This window comes from Ips typographus, linkage group LG1 (genome assembly GCF_016097725.1).
Source record: "Ips typographus isolate SLU linkage group LG1, UJ_Ityp_2.0, whole genome shotgun sequence".
In the NCBI taxonomy this organism is placed as follows: Eukaryota; Metazoa; Arthropoda; class Insecta; order Coleoptera; family Curculionidae; genus Ips; species Ips typographus.
This window is the reverse complement of record NC_138422.1, coordinates 2,085,241-2,102,952: the sequence shown is the minus strand read 5'-3', so window position 1 is coordinate 2,102,952 and position 17,712 is coordinate 2,085,241. Positions and strand designations below refer to the sequence as shown.

Here is a 17,712-nt window from a genome sequence, read left to right as displayed (position 1 = left end):
TGTAAAATATGAAGACAGGGTCAAGGAATTCCATTTAAAAATCGTTCACTTTATTATCAACAAGATACAAGAAATTCCACATTTTTTCTTATAATAACATATTTAAAAATATGGTTGAAGCTATATGCGTCAAATACATTTTTGAGCAGTAAAAAAAAAAACAAAAAAAAAGTCAAAAAACACAGTCATTGCTTCAATCTACAGTTTATATCACAGCTTATATTACAATGACATAATTACTGCTTTGGTGACGTATTTGTATAATTATAATAGATTTGGTAACTTCCAGCTGATATTATACTTTGACTATCATTCATAATCGTCCCAACTTGGTTCCTTATTGTTTTTACGCCGATTCTCAGCTTTACTTTTTCCGGTTGCTGTTATTTTAATTGTTTTGACTGTAGTGGCTGTATGCAAATCAGATGGCTCGGTTTTATTTTGAATTCCAAACATTACAGCGTTAAAATCCGGGTTGTAGGACAGACCAAACGGTTTGACATGGTACACCAGGTACTCGAGCAGGTACATGTTTTGTGGATCCACGTAGTGGATCGAGATCAAGTTATCGGAACAGCATTCTAAACCCTAAAAAAATGTCTACTATACTTATATCTAAGTCATGAATCCTGTTCGTTTTAAAGCTTCAACGCGACCAGTTATTCTGGCAGAAATTATAAATACAAACTTTTAAGTACTGGTACCTCATTAAAAGGGTAATAAATGTAACTCCAGAACCAAAAATCCTTGGTCAGAGTACCCGGAATCAGAAAACTGTTGATGTACAAAGGGAGAAAAGTGCTGCGGCCCTGTTTGTCTCTGGAATCGCCTGGTTCTACACCAACGGATAGCAGGCACTTGCCTAGTTCAGCGTCTTCAGCACCGGTGTTGTCTTGTTTACACTTTTCAGGATCCGGTAGAGATTCCTGGTAATATTTTTAATCTTCATCAGCAAACAAATTTAAAAATTTGAATTATATCCATAAAAAATCAACGGCAAGAACACACAATCGCAAAACAGTATCCAGAGTCGGTCAAAGAGGATTTGATAGTCGAAGAAATGATCATGTGACAAATTGTTATATGACGTCACATTTGCTCAAGCAAACTGATATGTTATATGTATCTTTGTTCAGATAATTGATTCGTATGGATAATTTTGAATTTTCATATTTGTTTGATATATCTATATGGTACCATTGCTCTCGACAAAGATTCATGAGTGACATATGTGTCATTCTGCCATAGCCAATGTTACTAAATTTGACAGTTGGTCACGAGTTTTATTTACTACCTCACGTGTAGTGTATCAAACTATACTTACAGTGACTAATCGTCTAACGGCTTCTTTACTCAACACGTAACCAGCACCACCGCTCATGTAGCCTTTCTTGGCAAGGGGTTTAAAACGGAACCCTAAGTACACAGGATCGGACTTATTGCGATAGTGTAACATGTAGCGCATGTTTTCCACTATTGTGTACCTGAAATTGTAGTACTGTGCCAGTTATGACGTAATTGATTCCGTTCGATGGTTTTTAAGTCTGAATGTTAGCTTTTCTTTTTTCATTATCTTGTGTTAGAAGGAGATGCTTACTGTCCTGGGGCATTCAAGTTGACGCTCCATCAGTGTTGCCAAGTCAAAATATTTAGAATAATCATTCAAAAAACGGTAGCTCAAAACAAATTCATTCATTTTACATTATTATACAGGGCAGGGCGTCTTTGATTTATTGTTTCTTTGTATAAAAACCGTACTTCAAAAATACAGATTTTTCATTTTTTCATTAATAATAGTTTTGACATTAGTGACAGAAATCACGTGGTTTTAAAGGATAATTTAGCTAGGCAGTCACGTGACTATTCAGTCAAAAATCATAAATCTCAAAAACACTCTTTATATCGAATACTGTAGGAAAGCGTTTCTATAAACCCTGATTTTTGCAACTTTAGAGCATGGTTTGACAGTTTTGACGTTAGTGACAGTTGTCACGTGATTTCAGAATACTACTTAGCTAGACTATGTAGTGACAATTGTCGAAATAACTGTCATAAATCTCAGAAATACGTTTTATATCAAATACTGTAAGAAAACGTGTTTAAATCCTGATTTTTGCAACTTTTGAGCAGAGTTTGGCAGTTTTGACGTTAGTGACAGTTATCACGTGATTTCAGAATACTATTTAGCTAGACTATGAATTGACAATTGTCAAAATAACTGTCATAAATCTCAGAAATACGTTTTATATCAAATACTGCAAGAAAACGTTTTTAAATCCTGATTGTTCCAACTTTTGAACACAGTTGGGCAGTTTTGACGTTAGTGACAGTTATCACGTGATTTCAGAATACTACTTAGCTAGACTAAGAAGTGACAATTGTCAAAATAACTGTCATAAACCTCAGAAATACGTTTTATATCAAATACTGTAAGAAAACGTGTTTAAATCCTTATTTTTACAACTTTAGAGCACGGTTTGACAGTTTTGACGTTATTGACAGTTGTGATGGGATTTCAGAAGACTATTTAGCTAGACTATGAAGTGACAATTGTCAAAATAACTGTCATAAATCTCAGAAATACGTTTTATATCAAATACGGCAAGAAAACGTTTTTAATTCCTGATTTTTGCAACTTTTGAACACAGTTTGACGTTAATGAAAGTTGTCACGTGATTTCAGAATACTACTTAGCTAGACTATGAAGTGACAGCTGTCAAAATAACTGTCATTAATCTCAAAAATACGTTTAATATCAAAGACTGCAACAAAACGTGTTTAAATCCTGATTTTTGCAACTTTTGAACACACTTTGACAGTTTTGACGTTATTGACAGTTGTCACGTGATTTAATAATACTAATTAGCTAGACTATGAAGTGACAATTGTCAAAATAACTGTCATAAATCTCAGAAATACGTTTTATATCAAATACTGCAAGAAAACGTTTTTAAATCCTGATTTTTGTAACTTTTGAACACAGTTTGACAGTTTTGACGTTAGTGACAGTTGTCACGTGATTTCAGAATACTACTTAGCTAGACTATGAAGTGACAATTGTCAAAATAACTGTCATAAATCTCAGAAATACGTTTTTTATCAAATACTACAAGAAAACGTTTTTAAATCCTGATTGTTCCAACTTTTGAACACAGTTTGGCAGTTGTGACGTGATTTCAGAAGACTCTTTAGCTAGACTATGATGTGACAATTGTCAAAATAACTGTTAAATCTCAGAAAATCGTCTTGTTTCGAAAACTGTGTTAAAATGTATTTCTTGCAAATTCTAGTTCTAGTCAAATTTTGAGAATTCTGACAATAGTGACAGAAAACACGTGGTTTTAGAGAATAATTTGGAGTAAGAAAATGACTGTTTTAAGCGCATTTTTAGAATCCTTATTAAATTTTCTATTCGATAAACTGAAAAAGTATATGAAAAGTTTCACAACCAACATAATGGCAATGACGTAATTAAAAACGGTAGATTATTCAAAAAAACAGGAGAACGGTAGAAGAACTACAAAAACGGTAGATAGAAACCGTTTTGACGGTAGACCTGGCAACATTGGGCTCCATTAAACAAGCGGAGCAAACGTGACATAATCTGAGATTTGTCCAAAAAAAACAAAATTGGACAATATGGTGAAAATTATATTTTCAAGGGTTTGACATGTTTTCCGCGGCGTTGTCACATTGTCAGTAACGTCCCAGAATATATTCTGGGCCAGTGTTTCTAAACTCGTCGAAAGTTTTGCCTACTAGACTTTTTATTGAGGTTTCTATCATATTTTAGTAAAACGTTTTGAAAATCGTTCTTCCTCCAAAAAACCACCGAACGACTAACAAATTCAAAAATCAACGTGTACTTACGTATCATCGTCCGCTTTATAAAACCAATCAGCTTTATCGTAATAATGCCTGTAAACATATTTAAAGGCCTCTTTTGTTTTCCCCCATAAATTATCACGGTTCTCAATTACTGGAAGAGCCACAGAGGGTAATGTAGGATCTGGAAAGCGTCATATAAATAAACTGACAGTAGAGGGTAAAAGTGCAGAAAAAACAACCTTCTTCAGTACTCATAAAAATCAAATAGTTGCATCGTTTGCCCCACGTGGCTTTGACGTGTCTGGCCTTCGATTGGTGGTTTTTGGGTCCTGTCATGATCCAGCAAAGCAGTTTGACCTCATCGTGCAGCTGTTGGGCTATGGTGCCATTTATAGCGACGTCATGGTCGGCTTCGTTATGCACGCCCAAATCTACCACAAAATTTGTGTTTTTCTGGGAACTTGTTTCCAGTTGTGATTAAAATTGCCGAATATGTTTTTCTTTAATATAGTACCTGGTCCAAAACCAGTTTCCCGAAATTTGTTTAAATTGTAGCACCAAAACTCCTCCGAGTAGTCCACCTAGTAATAATCCTGCCAGAAAATATTCTGCTTTAGGTATAGTCCTGAACAAACGATTTCTCTGAAAGTAAAGTATTTTTTTAAGAGAATACAGAGAATGTCAAAATTTTTTTAGATCTTTAGAGGTCACTGTTAATCTGAAAGCTCAAAACAATCAATCTTCTTTGATTTTCCAAAGTTTTTAAACATAAAATTAAAATTGTTCAATTAAAAAGTTTGAATATTCGACTGAATGTGAGAAAGTTTAGTTAAACTTTTAAAGCTTCAGCTTACCCACATTATTTCACACCAGAGACTCGAATGAATGAAAACCGAGTATATTTATCAAAAAAAAATTAACACTAAGTAAAAATCGTTAACTGATATAATAAAGGGAATTGTCAACATTACTGCACTTTAGTTAAGTTGTTATTTTAGATGCAATTGAGATATTAGTTTTTAAAAAAGTTGTACTATCTATAACGATCTTCGTATAAAACTAAAATGATTCCTTATCAAAAAGGAAAACACATCAAAATCGTTTTAAGGTATGATATTAGGTGCTGCTAATTTATTATTAGGAAACACGGTTTAGCTTATCATTTATGTTCTTTAAGATTGTTTTTTCTATATGATAATTGTATCACTTTCATTGAACCTGATGTAGGCCAAAAGTTGAGCTCTTGTACCACAAATTTACCAAAAAAAGGGACTTTCAGCTTGCTGCTTTTTCTTGACCAATCAGAAACTACGAATGCTGTAATTGTCGCTGTAATTTACTCAAATACTGCACATGAGGACTTAGCATAAAATCAAAAATGGTAACTAGGCCATCTTGTTTTATTAGAATGAGTTAAAATGAGATAGACATTGACCACATTCGTTTTCAAGCTCTGTGGAGCGTGCAGAGCGTTTTTGACGTCACGATGACGTAATTTAGCAAAACCATAGTTTGACCAACTGTCAAATTACGTCATTCTGACGTCAAAAAATCTCTGCTCGCTCCATGGAGCGTGAAAACGAATGCGGCCATTGTCTACGTACCCAATGTAAACACTACAAATCAATTAGTTTAGACATGGACTGTATGGAACATTGTCAAGTATGAAAATGTATTGTTTTAATGTATCACCCTGTGTATTGTTATATCTCTGAAAATATAATTTTTTCTAATTTCAAAAATATACGATATGTCATATAGGTATTTACCTTGAATCCTAATTATAAAATAACACAATTACTGTCAAGGTGACTGTAATAATTATGAAATGGTTAACACTGCCAAAATAAGCCATAAAATGTTACAATGCTTTTGTCTTTGATAATTGATTGTGATGTTTTATAAATTAGTTATTATTATTACAGTTACAAGTTACAGTTACAAGTAAATACTAAAAGCTGTACTTACTTACAAGTTTGCGGCGAAAAAGTCGTTTCATTTTACCATAAGACGTTGGGGGAAAGAAAACGACCATACAAGCGCTTTTTACACGGTTTTTTCATGTAATTAAAATCAGTTGAACGGGGACGATAGAATGAATAAACGCCTAAAACTACCCGCGATGCCAAAATTGTTAATAAGCTAAAACCCGCGCACACATGAATTAAAAAGTAAAAAAAACCTTGATTTTTGAATAATCCACATGTCAGTAAGTGTCAATTAATACAAATGCATATACAGCTCTGTTTACTCTTCTCACTCTACATTGAATAGAAAAGGTAAAAAGATATTGTGGTGACGTTCGTGCTGATCACGAGTGTCTTCCATTCGAGAAACATAGCAGTTGCCACGTGACGGCATAGAGCGCGTCCAGAGTTAGCGTAAATGTATTCATTTCATTCGCTGTCAAACGATCTGACGTTTTTTTCTCAAACAGACAGATTTCTATTTTGAAATAGTTTCCGCGTTTTTCAACTTTTAGTAAGTATCCCAAAAACAAACGGGTTTCGAGTTTTTTACAATTAAAATATTGACCTCAATGCATATTGCAGTAATTTCTCACTTGTAATGAGAAAGGATCTAAAAGGTTCCATCCTCCAAGAAAATTACAAATTGCAATCATGTTTGGCACCGAATACTTTAATGGCAAATATCTCGTAAACTGTTGATCTTAAGGATGCCAACTAAGTATACCTTTTTTGTTAAAAAAATATTGAAAAATGGATACTCAGATTTCAGTTGTCACTCTGCCTTACCAGAAAAAAGTTAAAGTGATTTTAAAGCAAATCACTGGTTTTAAATGGGGACCTCTATAAGCTAGCTTGAAAACTGAGTAGATAATAAAATTTGGCACCCTGGAATACCTAATTTTAGCAAGAAACTTCAAGGAGAGGGCTGTTAAGTGAAAAATGCATTTTAAAAAAATAACTTTGACCCCTTGTATTTCTGTTTTCGTCTGCGGTAAGTTGTGCTAAATCGAATTATTTTGACCCCATAAATACGTCATTAAATTATTTACCATTACTTATGGGACACTCTGTATAATATTATTAAATTATTTGGTAAATACATTTATCATAGATTTATTTTACTGATGCGCAACTTTATTATTATTAATGTCTAAACTTTTATTAGCTGCAATCTGATAAAAATCGATTTTTATTCCCTAATTCATAATAATAATAAATAATACCCGTTTCATAATATTTATCATGTTATAGGATTAAAGTTTCTACAATCTTGTAAAATTACTTTTTAACTCAAAATAATGTGATTGATCGGTCCGTCACTTTTAATTAAAGCGCTATCTGACTTACCTTGAATTGCTTAAGTGTCATGATGCCGCTCAAATAATTGAAAATTGCACGGGTTTATTATATTTCCAAACAAAAGTGTTTTATCAAATGAACAATGGGAAATACACGTTTTAAGGCAAGCAATAAAACGTTTTTAACTTGCTTTAAAATAAAACCATTTCTTTTTGTGTAATGCTAATAATACAAAACTGTTTATTACAGATTGTTTAACTTTTTGCCTTATCAGTGCAAATTTTGAGTAGTTTATGTAAATAAGATGCATTTCTAAGTATACAGGGTGTCCCATGACGTGTTTCTATTTAGTATTCATAATCTTGTGACCTTCACCCAAAATTATATTTTAAAACAAAAACAAAATCTATTTATTTCCACATTTTTAGTTTAAAATCAAACCCATATACATAACTACTAGATGCGGTTGTCAATATTTAAAATATCACACGCCTTTTTGCATATGGTTGGCTTGAAATCCAAGTTGAATTCCCTAAAGTAGTGCCGAAACCGATTTCCTCGTTTCGTATTGGAAGCCGCGCGTCTTTCTTCCGATCGCAGAAAATCCCGCAAAGCGGGGAAATAGTCCATCGCCACTGAACTTCTCTCCAAAGCACTTGACGTTGACACCACTCGTCTGAGGTAGTTGTCGCACAGATGCTGATTGGCCCGCCATCTACATTAAATATTAAAACTAGTAAAAGTTTAAAAGTGTGACATTTAACGTACTTTCTTTGCGTAGAGTCGGGCAACGCTAAGTTCACTCGGCAGTTGTCAGTGTAGTGTTCTATATGTCCATTGAGGAGCGCGTGTGCCATCTCAGCTGTCAAATCAACATCGGACCAATGACGGTCCACTTTTCTTTCTGTGAGTTCAATAGAGTCGAGCAAATTAGTAGTCCAGCTTTTCACCACTGGCTCCGAGGTTGCGCTAGTTGTGTTGTGCACCAAATAATCACCCACGCTCAACGAGTCGTACAATTTAGACAGGGCGAGCAGTTTAGTGGAGTTTTTTTGATCCGGAGTAGTGACAACACTGTTCACTACACTAGGCATGTTCCACCATAATAAACCCAAGTCAGTTCGTTCAGGAATGGAATAATTTCGATTGACGCGGAATACTTCAAAACTGCCCACAAGGTTCTTGTGGACTGTTTGAGGTAGGGCGCTCGTTTCGTCTTCACTTAATCCGCCCAACTGCAAAAAAACTCTTCCAAAAACTATCCCAAGTAATTTAAACACTTTCTACCTGTAAATCTTCATCAGTACATTGCAAAACATCGGACTCATCTACAAGCACCGGAAGTTCTCTCTTAGGTTCGATTTGCCCACCACTTTGGCACCAAAACTGCACTTGAAGCAATGTTCTCCTAATGTCTCCTTTGTTGTACTCTAGAAGATTGCCCAAATGGTCCTTGTCCACCAATAAACCCTCAACTAAACACACAATTTGCAACCAAACGGCCAAACAGTGCATTGAAAGCGGTTGGAAAATGGTGCACTCGTATTGGCTGATAAACTTTTGAACGTGTGAGGGCGTTTTATCGGTCGTCGTCAAAATGATGGGTCTTTTACTGGTCACAATCAACTGGGACAAAGACGATAAAAACCCTTCGTCCTGATCGAAAATCAAATCGATATCTTCCAGCAGTAGAATACACATTTTTTTATTTTTATTCTTGGGTTCGGACGAAGTTTGTGTGAACTTGGACATGGTGTCGCTTTTGCGCACCTGGTGTGACTGCGTTGCTTCCTGTAGTTCTTGAAGAAGCTTCTTCCCTAAGAAAAAAAAACCTAAAATTCTGTTCTGAAAAAAGATTGAAAATCAATCAAAGCACCTGTTCGTTTAGTTGATGCATTCAATTCCAAAACGTTGAACTTTAACTCTTTAGCTATGGCGTAGACAGCGCTAGTTTTTCCAGTTCCGGTAGGACCGTACAGTACCATTGTATTACCCGGCAACCATGTGCTGTCCCTTTTTGACAAGAGACCAAAAATTACTTGATTTTCTGCACCCATTAGATCAGGTCTACACCCACTTAGAACCGGGTAAACGCGGTCACAACGTCCGCGTTATGTAGAGAATTATTTAAGTAAACAATATTTTGAGTTAGCCAACTGAAGGATGGTTAAAACCTTTAAAGGGTCAAACTTTGACATTTATAAAATTTTGCCGAAAATCTAGTAGTTTTATGACAAAACCGAAAAAGGTGGTTGGAAAGTTGAAAAATCCAGAACTAAATTAGGACCAAAACTACAATATTTTAATCAAGTTTTCCCTTATTTTCTAGAAAGATAGACAGTTTGACAGCACCGCACTAAATAGTGACGCCCTTATTTTGGCTCTTTCAGAATTAAGTAATCCAAATTGCACAAATTTACTGTTCAAAGTTAACGTTTTTTGTATTGGAAAGTTTTATTAACAATTTTGTGACACTTTCTACTTTAAACTCGATTATTTGAAAACTTTCGTTTGTTCAATAGTAACTGAAATTGATAGATAGTCCAGACTCTGCGCTATCCAAAAATGTCTCTATTGAGGTTGTAGCCTACATCGCAGGACTCTAAATTCGCGAATGATTCTTGACAGTTTGTCCTGAAATTTCAACTGAAAGTGCTGATATCTTGTTAAATTTAGGTTTATTGTATGAATAAATTAAGGAATAAAGAAACTTTGGTTGGTGGATTAAAATCATTGTCTAAAGTGCTTCACAAAATTGGGTTTAAGTGGTTAAGAGATTGCCCCCAAAGAGGATTAATGGAACCTCCTGATATAGCTTTTAAAAGAATTCAATCCTATGTAGAAATAAGAAATAATTCCTGGCAGGATGAAAGCAAACTTGTTACTGGAACATTTACATTTATTATTCTTCATGCGGGTAATGAAAATGGATTTATTCCGGATGCTCAGCTCATATTTGCTTCGAAAGAGCCAGTGGGGATTATCATGGTGAGATGAACCAGGAAAATGTTCTAAAATGGTTTCAAGAACAATTGATGCCAAGTTTAACCCAGCCTTCCGCTATTGTTTTGGATAATGCACCACACCACAATTAATTAATCACAAAAATTCCAAACAGCAGTTGGAATAAAGCAAGTATTCTGGAATGGTTAAGAAGTGACAAGGTCAACTTTAACTCAGATGCCTTTAAAAATGAATTATTAGGACTGGTGAAGCGGTGAGATGTTGATAACCATTCATTCACCTGTTCAGTTGCTTAAATTGAGTATTTATACAAACAAACCTCAGAAGCTATACCTTATTGACCAGATAGCAGATTCTTCGTCCTAAATGTCCATAAAACTCACCTGCTGTCGCAATCTGTACACTCAAACTCCGATTCACTGTTCCATCCTTTTCGGGATTTCGCTTTAGCGTTAATCTCCTGACTGTACTTTTTCCAAGTTTCCAACCACGTCCTCAACTCTTGAACTCCCTGGTGGTTCCCGAAAATTTCTTGCGAAGAACGCGGTTTATATTTTTCGCACCAAGTTTCCTGGTCTTTTGACGCCATTTCCTCGGCGTTTTTTACGCTCTCCCTGTCGTTTTTAGACCCGCGTTTTTTTTCCTTTGCCAGGGCTTTTCGAGCAACTTTTGCCACTTTTTTCGTATACATGTCGAAACACTTTATAAACCGGATAGTCGGGATTTTGATTTTTTATAGTGTGCAATAGGGTTTTGAGATGTTTTATTTTTTCCACTTTTGTGGTTAAATTCACTTCATACGGGGTGGTTTTGACGATTAAATTTTCACAATTGGGAGTTGAGAATTGATAAGACTGGGAAAGAGATGCAAATGGTAAAACTGGTTTGGAAAGGTCCCAGAACGTACTAGCGCATTTTTGTTGAATATGACTGATTGTTGGGAAAATTTCCACATCTTTTTCTTCAATTCTGAAATATTAAAACAAAATGATAAATAGTAGTACAGCAAACAAAAAACATCATTTACACACTTACTTTTTTTGTTTCTCCACTGTTTTCTTTAAAGAATCCGGAATGCCGCTCATCAAAAACTTCTGCCTTGCTTCCACAACTTCCGCAGACTCTTTAGGTTTTGGAGTGGCCTTCAAAAACACTGGTGCCACCTTTTTAGTCACTTTACTGCTGGATTTGGATTCCTCACTGTCATCAGAGGATAATAAATCAATCTTTTCTATTGGTTCATCTTTTTTTTTCTTGGTGGTAGGTTTTTTCATCTTTCCTTTCTCTTGCTTCGATTTTGTTTTGGGACTTTTTGGGGTTTCAGTGTATTTAAAAATCTGCCTATAATCAACAGCATTGCGTTTTCTTAAACTTCTACCTTCTGTGATTATACAAGTTTCTTCATTCTGTACTTTGTTTTTTTCAGTTTCATTAAGTTTCTTATTTGATTTGTTCTCAGTTGCAGATTTTTTGGTGCTACTCAAAGGACAGAAATCTTCAAAGGAATTATTAAGGGAGTTTTCAGTTTCATTTTCCAATTTCTTCCTTTTAGTGTGTTTGTGCTTTGGTTTACTGTCATTTTTCTCTAGACTAGGTAATCTTTCACTAATTCTTGACACTCTCTTGGACTGGCCTTTAGGAGTAAACATTTTGATTTTAATAATTTCTTTAGTTTGTGTGTCTGGTTCATCATATACCTCAATGACTTGTTCTTTTTCAATTTGGTTGACCACCCCTAGAAAGTTTAACAAATTATTTTCTTTCAGTTTCTTCTTTGGGGTTAAGCTTCCAGTTATTACTACATCTTGGGTGTTTTCTTCAATAACTACTAAAGGTTCTAAACTTTCCTCCTTACTGCTTGTTAAATCAATGAAATCATTACTGGCTTCAGATTCTGATGAACTAATTTTCCTAGGTTTCTTAGTTTTTGTGTGCAAATTGCTATCTTGACTGTCCTCAACATGAAGCAGTTTTTTCAGTCTTTTGGCTCGCTTTTTCAGTTTTACACTTATTACTTTATCAATTTCTTCCTCTTCCTCCCTTTTACGCTTAGTGCTACCTTTGTCCTGTGCCCAATTTTCAAGTAATTTCTTTCTTGCCTTTAATTTGGATTTGTCTTCTGTTGGGGTGCAGTCTGCCTCCTCTAGTTGTTTACCTTCAGAATTTGACCCAATTACATTATTCCTACTATTCATAAGGAAATCAAATGCATTAACCTTTGGGGTTTGTTTAACTGCCTCAGCATTGCTATTGCCTTCAGACTTTTGGCTATTTGGTTCACTTCCACACTCACTAGTGTTGGGAGAGACAATATTCAAGCTAGTAGAAAACAGCTCAGCTACATTTCGTACTTCTGGGTCAGTGGGTTTGCGCTTTTTTTTAGTTTTCTTATTCTTTTTATTTGGCTTGGACTTGTCTGTGGTTGGTGGGGCCTCATGCTTCTCACTAGCATTTTCCGTGCTCCTAGGTTCAACGACTTTAGGGCTGGTTTGGGTATTTAAAGGACTTTTTGTGGGGCTTTGGAAATAAGTTGTTATATCCTTCATAATGCTTGCCCCCACTGGGGTGGTCATGCAACCGAAAATTTCACATTGTCCTCCAGTTAAATAAAAACAAGACGTATGAAAATGAGTTTTACTCTTAATTGGAATCGAAAATTAGCCCACAGGATATAAAAAGTTTGTGTATTTTCTATGCAAGTTAAATAAAGTTAATAAGCGCCAAAATTGTTGACAAAATTTTTAAAAGTGAGGTTAATGCCTATGACTTCTACTCTAAATAAATATCGTAATTTGTTTCCCTAGAGCTGTCAAAATTAGCTATGGTTGTCAGTTGCTTTATAGGATAACATAAATTAAATATGCCGTTTATTTGCTTATTTTGAGGAGTTTTTGTCTATTTTATTAAAATATTAGTTATTCCGTGTAATTTAACTGGGACATTAATTAGCAAAGCTTTTTTCTGTCATAGTTGAGTGTTTTAGTCACAAAAAACAATACAATGGCGGTTTGTCCTACGTAAACATCAAGTTTTTTGACATTAAACAAAAATATTTTGAGGTTATGTTCCATAAATGTATTTGTTTACAAATTATAAAAATACAAATAATAGTGTTTTTAAACGACTTTAAACTGATCCGAAAGTATGTATTATCACACTCAAAAATGTTATAACGTGCCCCTGATGGCACTGGATTCATTCCTATTCGATCAAATGCCATCAAGCCGCCAAAGTCAAAAGATTATGGATTTTTTCCAACCCCTTTTCAACCCCTTCCTGCGTCTGACTGCGCAGTAAAAAGGGTTCGTAATGCGCGTCGGATGCCTGCTCCGCGATGAACGTGATTTCCTGAGAGAGAAGCCGCACGCTAAAATGTAGTAGAAAATCTGGTAAATAGCCCCTTAAAGCCCCCTAATTTTATGTAATTAAACTGGTGCTTAATTCTTTCCCAGGCAGCGTGTCATCATGAACTTCTCTCCATTTGGAAGTCACTTTACCCCATCACTCCCCAACATTCATCAGTTTGCTGCTAAACTCTCCCAGGATTTTTCAACAACAGCCACAACATTGGATGACATCACTTTAAACAGGTAAAACGCTTTTGCTCCTACCTAAGAACAAGTTTAAACAGTATTTATATGCACAGATATACAGCCAATGGAATTCCTTCATTTACCCAACACCATCATGCCACTGCCCAACAGCAACTTTTGGCAAACAAAACCAATGGTAACTACCTCAATTCACAGACTGTATATGGTCAAGGTTGTTCCAGTAAGCATCAAAACTTAGAGCCCTACTGTTTGAGGAGTGATAGAGGTCTGCTTGGGGGAGAGAGTTCCAATCATAAGGTAAGTGTGTTTGATTTTCTACCAGATTCTTAAGTGTCAAAAATAATAGAGGAGAGACCAGGAGGTGTCCAAACCAGCCGGACAGTCTCAACACTTGTCAAGTTCCTGGCAAAATTTAACTGCATCTGTTGATTACTTGTCTCAACTGTCTGCCAGTAGTCTTCCTATAAGTTTGCACGATTTTCTCAAGTATTCAGCAGAGAATTTGAAAAAGGACAACAACACAGAAGTTGGAGAGCACAATTTGACAAGTTCAAGTAATTATCCCTTAATTTATATTTTAGTGATACTGTTTTCTTTTTTTCTACAACTATAAATTGACTACTACTACTACCTAAATTTATTAGGTCCAAATTTATGCAAAAGTGTGGAAATTGAATTAAAAACTAACAGTTTGATAATAGTGCAGATCTGATATCAATTTTGAAACAACTTCATAATTTGTAAATGAGAATTGAACATATCAGAAGCAAAACAATTTAAAAACCTAATTGAAATAAATAGCAAATATGGTCCTGTCAAAAAAGCTGCCTTTTTGACCAATCAGAAACTACCTACCATGTATTTGTAATGTTACTGTTCCTTTTTCGTTTTTAGCAAAATAAGAAACTCAGTATCAGTCAATCACAAATTGGTTGACAAAAGTTTAGCATGTAATTTTTAGGTACAATCAATGTTCACCCAGAAAGCAATACTAACGGAAATTTAAGTACAAATTGCAATAACACGCTAACTAGCTTAAACCCAGTGAATCCAGCTCAATTACAGGCGAGCGCGTCGAATGCGAAGAAAAAGAAGAAAAAACGTTCGGACAAGGAGAAAAAGCCCAAACCAAGGCCAGGTACTGTTACATTTAACTTTCTAGTGTTCTGAAGATGATAATTAGAAAGAAGGTTCAAAGTAATATTCTCCATGAAGACCTTTCTTAAAAGAATGTTTTATACAGTATTTCAGTTAAAAAAAGTGTTTTTTCCAGGTGAAATCCGAGTATCTACAGCGTTGGACGGCTCCACGCTCTATTGTTGTCCGGAATGTCACACCGCGCTACCAGAACGTGACCTGCTCGAGCAACACCTGCTCGGTCACAACATGGAACGTCGTTTCGTGTGCGATATTTGCGGCGCGGCGCTGAAACGCAAAGACCACTTGACCAGACACAAACAAAGCCACAATCCGGAACGTCCCTTTATTTGTTCCGTGTGCTTGAAAGCGTTCAAGCGCAAAGAACAGCTCACTCTACATTTCGTCATTCATTCGGGAGAGAAGCGGCACGTGTGCAACGAGTGCGGTAAAGGTAAGTTTACCCAGTTCACTGAGACGGTAGAGTCGAAAATTTAGAGGGGTTGCAGGTTTTTATCGTAAAGACCATTTGAGGAAGCACACCAGGTCGCATATCGCCCGGAGGGTGAAAGCCGAACTATCCCAGCAGGGGATCAGTTCACATGGTATCACTTCTTAAAATGGGTTTATTTTTTGTTTTTATAATTCTCAAATAACCAGAAGATTTTAAGTAGGTGTAGCTGAAATTCTACTGTTTAATAGCTCCAAAATTCCTATATTATTGGAGACGACTGCAGAGGTTGATTGTGGGAAAAAAAGCAACATTTTCGGGCTGTGATATTCAAAAAAAAAAAGACAAATAGTTATCGGACGTGTTTGTATATAATCCAAAAAAAACTTTTAGGCTTAACTAAATTTTGACTATAAGCGCAAATTTTCGGTGATATTAGTGTATTAGACAGTGGAATTTATTTGAAACTTTTCCCAAAAAACTCGGTACTTTACCCATATATTACAGTCAAGTGACAGCTTGATCATAGTATACAACAATATAGTATGTAATAATTGTATTTTCGTAAAGGCTGTAGAGCGGGCGGCATGCAACAGAGTACAAGGTTTTTTAAACAACTATACGACTACCTCAACTTTTATATTGTAAAGTTAGATATATTGTGATAAAAAAATATTAGGCGGCAAGTACTCTGTGAATTGCTTCGTATTTTCAGTTCAAAACCAAAAACGAACCGTATTTTTTTTAAATATGTTCCAAGTACAAGACAGACGGATAATAGTGTATAAGCCCTCCGTCTATAAAAAAAAACTGTTTTTTGTTTGCGTTGTTGCCGTTGTGATCGTATTATAGTGTGCGTTTTGTAATGATCTATATTGATTTTTCCTCTCGTTGTTTGTTTACGTTTTATTTTAGCTGCTTACTGTAATTAAAACCTAAAATAAAGATGAAAAATACTCCAGAATATATGTGCATTATTTTTTGTGCCGACCCAGTTAACAAGCAATGACGTCAAAATCCGACTAAGAAGAAGTTACTTAAGTCTCAATCGATATTCTTGTCACTTTATAAAGTCACCTATGACTATATAAGAACTTTAGTACAAATTACATTAAGAAGGAATGTCTGTTTTGAAAGCTTCTAGAGTCATCATGATCATCATCATACAGCCAATCTTGTCCACTGCAGGACGTAGGCCTCCCTTAACATTTTCCACCTAGTGCGGTCTTGTGCTGCGCTTAACCATCAGTTACTCTCTACTAAGAGATCATCTGTCCAACGAGTTGGAAGTCTTCCTGGACTTCTTAACGCGTCATGTCGGGAACGCCACTCAATCACTCGTCCACTTGTCCATCTCTCGTCTCTTGTTCTTGCTAAATAACTTGCCCAAGCCCACTTCATAGTAGCTATTCTTTCGACTACGTCTACGACTTTGGTTCTTTGTCGTATTATTTCATTTGGTATTCTGTCTCTTAGGCTTACTCCCAGCATGGAACGCTCCATAGCTCTTTGGGCAACTCGGAGTTTTTCTATAGTAGTTGAAGAATATTTGGATGCTCTTAGACTGTTCTAAAGGCTCGTGGAAGCTTCTAAGCTGTTCAGCAGCATGTAGAGGCTTCTAAAATTTTCAGGAGCATCTCAGAAGTTTTTGGATAGTTTAAAAAGCATATTTAAGGTTCTGGACTGCTTTATAGAGCCAAATGGATATTTTAGGTATTGTATTACTCTATTGGTCGCCAAGAACAGGAAGAGCCCAGGGGAAGATGGAATCACCTGTGAAATGCTGGAAATAGGTGGAAGCACTGTGGAGGAAACACCACGGGTACTTCCCAACAAATACCTCAATGAGGGAAGAATAACAGACGCGTGGCATAACGCAGAAGTAGTTCTACCTGACAACAGTAAAATAGAGATTATCTCCGAAACTGTTCACCTTGGCGTTAGAGAACATATTCAAAACACTGTCTTGGGAGGCTAAAGGTATCAACGTGAACGGAACACCTCTAAACCACCTACGATTTGCCGATGATATCGTCCTCATAAGTATAGCGACATCCACAAGTCAAAGATATGTTAAGCCAACTGAATGAAGCGTCGAGAAAAGTAGGCCTAAGAATGAACCTTTCTAAAACCAAGATAATAAACGATACGAAAGGTACTGTAACAATCGACGGCACGACTTTAGAAAACGTCTACTTGGGGCATACTATCAAAATTGGCAAAGAGAACCAAACTGCCGAAATAAAACGTAGGAAAAAACTAGCATGGGCAGTTTTTGGCAAAAAACAGAGAGATCCCAATAAACTTAAAGTGGAAAGTCTTCGATACATGTATACTACCGGTAGCAACTTACAGTTTAGAAACAACAGTGACAATAACGAAAAGAAGTGCTGAACAGTTGAGAGCAATACAAAGAGCAATCATGCTTGGAATCAGTCTAAGAGACAAAATCAGGAATGAGGAAATCCGACGAAGAACTAAAGTCGTGGACATCATGAAGCGTATCTCG

At 35.8% G+C, this 17,712-nt stretch overlaps 3 protein-coding genes across 6 annotated transcripts; 1 reads left to right on the top strand and 2 right to left on the bottom strand.

Moving 5' to 3' along the window:
* Positions 1-28: 28 nt before the first annotated feature.
* On the bottom strand, positions 29-7,305 carry LOC145737474 (glycoprotein-N-acetylgalactosamine 3-beta-galactosyltransferase 1-like). 4 transcript variants are annotated; one of them, XM_081992185.1, is made up of 7 exons: positions 7,146-7,305; positions 4,343-4,470; positions 4,068-4,288; positions 3,871-4,009; positions 1,325-1,484; positions 705-926; positions 29-588 (listed from the first exon to the last, which is right to left on the bottom strand). In XM_081992185.1, exons 1-7 carry the CDS (start codon positions 7,164-7,166, stop codon positions 310-312), a joined length of 1,170 nt encoding a protein of 389 aa, XP_081848311.1. In that variant the 5' UTR covers positions 7,167-7,305; the 3' UTR covers positions 29-309. The 4 variants fall into 4 exon arrangements, with proteins under 4 accessions (XP_081848311.1, XP_081848306.1, XP_081848317.1 ...); XM_081992180.1 differs by lacking the exon at positions 7,146-7,305 and adding an exon at positions 5,801-5,993; XM_081992191.1 differs by lacking the exon at positions 7,146-7,305 and adding an exon at positions 4,683-4,835.
* A 201-nt stretch (positions 7,306-7,506) lies between these two features.
* elg1 (enhanced level of genomic instability 1) lies at positions 7,507-12,845 on the bottom strand. The gene is given in 7 exon segments (XM_081991587.1): positions 7,507-7,812; positions 7,866-8,332; positions 8,385-8,914; positions 8,974-9,110; positions 10,445-10,728; positions 10,730-11,030; positions 11,097-12,845. Coding segments are annotated over 7 exon segments (3,516 nt in total). The 5' UTR covers positions 12,635-12,845; the 3' UTR covers positions 7,507-7,553.
* Positions 12,846-13,133: 288 nt separating this feature from the next.
* LOC145737542 (uncharacterized) lies at positions 13,134-16,169 on the top strand. Its single transcript, XM_081992253.1, has 7 exons — positions 13,134-13,450; positions 13,514-13,651; positions 13,708-13,912; positions 13,962-14,169; positions 14,577-14,753; positions 14,889-15,206; positions 15,262-16,169. Exons 2-7 carry the CDS (start codon positions 13,527-13,529, stop codon positions 15,369-15,371), a joined length of 1,143 nt encoding a protein of 380 aa, XP_081848379.1. The 5' UTR covers positions 13,134-13,450; positions 13,514-13,526; the 3' UTR covers positions 15,372-16,169.
* The last annotated feature ends 1,543 nt before the right edge of the window (positions 16,170-17,712 follow it).

What these genes read in the sequence shown, in the direction of transcription:
- LOC145737474 (XM_081992180.1), bottom strand. Translation starts at nt 5,863, where the DNA reads ATGGTCGTTTTCTTTCCCCCAACGTCTTATGGTAAAATGAAACGACTT. An exon ending in GACTTTTTCGCCGCAAACTT is followed by an intron (nt 4,471 to 5,800) that starts GTAAGTAAGTAC and finishes CTTTACTTTCAG; the next exon opens with AGAAATCGTTTGTTCAGGAC. An exon ending in TTTTATGAGTACTGAAGAAG is followed by an intron (nt 4,010 to 4,067) that starts GTTGTTTTTTCT and finishes GACGCTTTCCAG; the next exon opens with ATCCTACATTACCCTCTGTG.
- LOC145737542 (XM_081992253.1), top strand. Translation starts at nt 13,527, where the DNA reads ATGAACTTCTCTCCATTTGGAAGTCACTTTACCCCATCACTCCCCAAC. An exon ending in GCACAATTTGACAAGTTCAA is followed by an intron (nt 14,170 to 14,576) that starts GTAATTATCCCT and finishes TGTAATTTTTAG; the next exon opens with GTACAATCAATGTTCACCCA. An exon ending in GTGCAACGAGTGCGGTAAAG is followed by an intron (nt 15,207 to 15,261) that starts GTAAGTTTACCC and finishes GAGGGGTTGCAG; the next exon opens with GTTTTTATCGTAAAGACCAT.